Source organism: Nothoprocta perdicaria, unplaced genomic scaffold (genome assembly GCF_003342845.1).
Source record: "Nothoprocta perdicaria isolate Ctin4 unplaced genomic scaffold, notPer1 scaffold_1075, whole genome shotgun sequence".
NCBI lineage: Eukaryota > Metazoa > Chordata > Aves > Tinamiformes > Tinamidae > Nothoprocta > Nothoprocta perdicaria.
Genome location: NW_020454178.1, coordinates 1 through 4258, shown reverse-complemented (window position 1 = coordinate 4258; position 4258 = coordinate 1). Strand labels below are relative to the sequence as shown.

The 4258-nt window shown below is 64.8% G+C and overlaps 1 protein-coding gene across 1 annotated transcript in view; it reads left to right on the top strand.

The window, feature by feature from the left end:
• Positions 1 to 4255, top strand: part of CLPTM1 (CLPTM1, transmembrane protein) — a gene marked incomplete at both ends in the record, with an annotated part of 5499 nt that extends 1244 nt beyond the window's left edge. The window contains 8 exons of the mRNA XM_026046325.1: positions 419 to 539; positions 676 to 920; positions 1003 to 1096; positions 1203 to 1393; positions 1482 to 1577; positions 1849 to 1984; positions 2200 to 2367; positions 4221 to 4255. Coding sequence (XP_025902110.1) covers positions 419 to 539; positions 676 to 920; positions 1003 to 1096; positions 1203 to 1393; positions 1482 to 1577; positions 1849 to 1984; positions 2200 to 2367; positions 4221 to 4255 — 1086 coding nt within the window. The remainder of the gene's footprint in view (positions 1 to 418; positions 540 to 675; positions 921 to 1002; positions 1097 to 1202; positions 1394 to 1481; positions 1578 to 1848; positions 1985 to 2199; positions 2368 to 4220) is intronic.
• Positions 4256 to 4258: the final 3 nt, after the last annotated feature.

The following is a 4258-nucleotide window of genomic DNA, read 5'->3' as shown; positions in this document are numbered from 1 at the left end:
TGATCAAGGTAACTGGCTCCTTCCCGGCCGTTCCCGGCGGGATCGGCCGCGGGTCGGGGGCTTCCCGGCGGGATCGGCCGCGGGTCGGGGGCTCCCTGGGGATTCCCGGTAGGATCGGCCGCGGGTCGGGGGCTCCTTGGAGATTCCCGGCGGGATCGGCTGCAGGTCGGGGGCTCCCTGGGGATTCCCGTCAGGATCGGCTGCGGGTCGGGGGCTCCCTGGGGATTCCCGGTAGGATCGGCCGCAGGTCGGGGGCTCCCTGGGGATTCCCGGCGGGATCGGCTGCAGGTCGGGGGCTCCCTGGGGATTCCCGGCGGGAACGGCCGCAGGTCGGGGGCTCCCTGGAGATTCCCGGCGGGAACGGCCGCGGGTCGGGGGCTCCTTGGAGATTCCCAGCGGGATTTTCCGGCCCTCGCAGAGGGCCGAGGACTACGGCCCCGTGGAGGTGATCTCGCACTGGCACCCCAACCTGACCATCAACATGGTGGACGACCACACGCCCTGGGTGAAGGGCAGCGTGCCGCCCCCCCTGGACCAGTGTAAGGCCCGGCACGCGCTCCCGCTCCCTCGGGAAACACCCCCGGGATCCGCCGGCGTCCCTCGGGAACGAAGCCGCCCCTGCCCCGCGCGGGATGGGGGCTCCCCGCGCCGCTCAGGGCTCCTCCTCGGCCGCAGACGTGAAGTTCGACGCCGTCAGCGGCGACTACTACCCCATCCTCTACTTCAACGACTACTGGAACCTGCAGAAGGATTATTTCCCCATCAACGAGACGCTGCAGCGCCTGCCCTTCCGCCTCTCCTTCTGCCCGCTCTCGCTGTGGCGCTGGCAGCTCTACGCCGCCCAGAGCACCAAATCCCCCTGGAATTTCCTGGGCGAGGACCTGTACGAGCAGTCGGACGAGGAGCAGGACTCGGTGAAGGTGAGGGGGGTTGCTCCCTGTGCCCCGCTCCCGTCGGGTTTCCGGGGGCATCCCGGAGCCTCAGCGAGGCTCTCGCTTGCAGGTCGCCCTCCTGGAGACCAACCCCTACCTGCTCGCTCTGACCATCGTCGTCTCCATCGTCCACAGCGTCTTCGAGTTCCTGGCCTTCAAAAACGGTGAGTCCCGGGCCGAGCGGATCCGGCAGCGGCGAAGCGACGCGCGGCCTCATTCCCACCTCTCCCGGCCGCGCCGGAGCGGCCGCCTTCCGCTCCTCCTCCGCAGACATCCAGTTCTGGAACAGCCGGCAGTCCCTGGAGGGCCTCTCCGTCCGCTCCGTCTTCTTCGGCGTCTTCCAGTCGCTCGTCGTCCTCCTCTACATCCTGGACAACGAGACCAACTTTGTGGTGCAGGTCAGCGTCTTCATCGGGCTCCTCATCGACCTCTGGAAGATCACGAAGGTCATGGACGTGCGGGTGAGTGGGGTGCAGCAGGACACCCGGGGGTGACACCCGGGGGTGACACCCGTGGGTGACGCGCGGCCCCGTCCGCTTCTCCCGGCAGCTGGACCGGGAGAACAAGGTGGCCGGGGTGTTTCCGCGCCTCACCTTCACGGACAAATCCACGTACATCGAGTCTTCCACCAAGGTGTACGATGACGTGAGTAGCTGCGGCGGCTTTCCGGAGCAGGGCTCCGGCTTTTCCGCAGGCGGGAGAATATCCCGGGAAGCCTTTTCCTGCCCCATCTCTCGGGGGACAGCGCAGGCTCTTGGAAAAGCAGCTCCGGCCATCACTCATCACCTCCCCTTGATCCAAGGCCTCCGAAATCCTCGGGAAAGGGGCGCTAAGCTGCGGAGAGGGGGAACGGCGAAGCCCGAGTGCCGCCTCCAGGCCTTTTCCCAGCTCATCCGTGCGCTCCCTGCCTTCCCAGATGGCGTTCCGGTACCTCTCGTGGATCCTCTTCCCCTTGCTGGGCTGTTACGCCGTCTACAGCCTCTTGTACCTGGAGCACAAGGGCTGGTACTCGTGGGTGCTGAGCATGCTCTACGGCTTCCTCCTCACCTTCGGTGAGTCCTGCCGATCCGTCGGCATTCCCGGCTCTCCCGAAGCCCGCAACTATCCCGAATCCCTGGAGCCGGGCAGCTGGGAGCACCTCCGGGTACCCCCGGAGTGCGGGAAGGAGCGGGGCTCAATCCGCGTGCCGTCCTCCCGGCCGGAAAAGCGGCTCTCCGGCGGGCCGGGAGAGGCGAGCGGGGCTCTGACGGAGCCTTCGGCCTCGCAGGCTTCATCACCATGACGCCGCAGCTCTTCATCAACTACAAGCTGAAGTCGGTGGCGCACCTGCCGTGGCGCATGCTGACCTACAAGGCGCTCAACACCTTCATCGACGACCTCTTCGCCTTTGTCATCAAGATGCCCATGATGTACCGGATAGGCTGCCTGCGCGACGGTGAGCGCCCCGCGTCCCTATGGATGCGCCCCGCGTCCCTATGGATGCGCCCCGCGTCCCTGTGGATGCGCCCCGCGTCCCTATGGATGCGCCTTGCATCTGCATGAATGTGCCCCGCGTCCCTATGGATGTGCCCCGCGTCCCTATGGCTGTGCCTCGCGTCCCTATGGATGTGCCCCGCGTCCCTATGGACGTGCCTTGCATCTGCATGAATGTGCCCCGCGTCCCTATGGATGTGCCTCGCGTCCCTATGGATGTGCCCCGTGTCCCTACGGACGTGCCTTGCATCTGCATGAATGTGCCCCGCGTCCCTATGGATGCGCCCCGCGTCCGTATGGCTGTGCCCCATGTCTGTATGAATGCGCCCTGCTTCCCTATGGATGTGCCCCACGTCCTTATGGATGTGCCCCGCGTCCCTATGGATGTGCCCAGCTTCCCTATTGATGTGCGCCACATCCGTATGGATGCGCCCCGAGGGATGTGCCCCACGTCCCTATGGATGTGCCCCGCGTCCCTAGGGATGTGCCCCGCGTCCCTAGGGATGTGCCCAGCTTCCCTATGGATGTGCCCCGCTTCCCTATTGATGTGCGCCACATCCGTATGGATGCACCTCGCATCCCTATGGATGCGCCCTGCGTCCTTATGGATGCGCCCCACGTCCTTATGGCTGTGCCCCGTGTCTGTATGGATGCGCCCCATGTCTGTATGGATGCGCCCACGTCCGTATGGATGCGCCCCGCGTCCCTATGGATGCATTCTGCGTCCCTATGGATGTTCCCTGCGTCTGTACGGATGTGCGCAGCTTCCCTATTGATGTGCGCCACATCCCTATGGATGCACCTCGCATCCCTATGGATGCGCCCCACGTCCCTATGGATGCACCCCGCATCCCTATGGATGCGTCCCACGTCTTTATGGCTGTGCCTCACGTCTGTATGGATGCGCCCTGCTTCCCTATGGATGTGCCCCACATCCGTATGGATGCACCTCGCATCCCTATGGATGCACCCCGCATCCCTATGGATGCGCCCCACGTCCTTATGGCTACGTGCCATGTCTGTATGGATGCGCCCCGCATCCCGAGGGATGCGCCCGCGTCTGTATGGATGCATCCCACATCCGTATGGATGCGCCCCACATCTTTATGACTGTGCCCCACGTCTGTATGGATGCGCCCTGCTTCCCTGTTGATGTGCGCCACATCCGTATGGATGCACCTCACATCCCTATGGATATGCCCCACATCCCAAGGGATGCGCCCCGCGTCTGTATGGATGCGCCCCGTGTCCCGAGGGATGTGCCCTGTGTCCGTATGGATGCGCCCCACATCCCTGCCGAGGTACCCCGCTTCCCTATGGAAGTGCCTTGCATCCCTACAGAGGCATCTTGCTTCCACACGGATGTGCCCTGCGTCCCTGCGGAGGTGCCCTGCATCCCTATGGATGTGCCCTGCATCCCTATGGATGTGCCCTGCATCCCTATGGATGTGCCCCGCATCCCTATGGAGATCCCCCCTTGTTTCCCTATGGATGTGCCCCGCATCCCTATGGAAACATCCCCTTGTTTCCCTATGGATGTGCCCCGCATCCCTATGGAAACCCCTTGTTTCCCTATGGATGTGCCCTGCATCCCTATGGAAACCTCCCCTTGTTTCCCTATGGATGTGCCCCGCATCCCTATGGCTGCGCCCCGCGGCAGCCCTCCGTGCCGCCGAGCCCGCGCATCCCGAATCCCGCGTTTCCCCCTTCCGCCTCCCTCGCGCCCACTTCCCCCGGCCCGCCGCTGCCCCCCACCCTCCCAAATCCCGCTTTTCCCGTTCTTTCCCCCCATGACGCCGCTCTTCCTCCCCGCAGACGTCGTCTTCTTCATTTACCTCTACCAGCGCTGGATC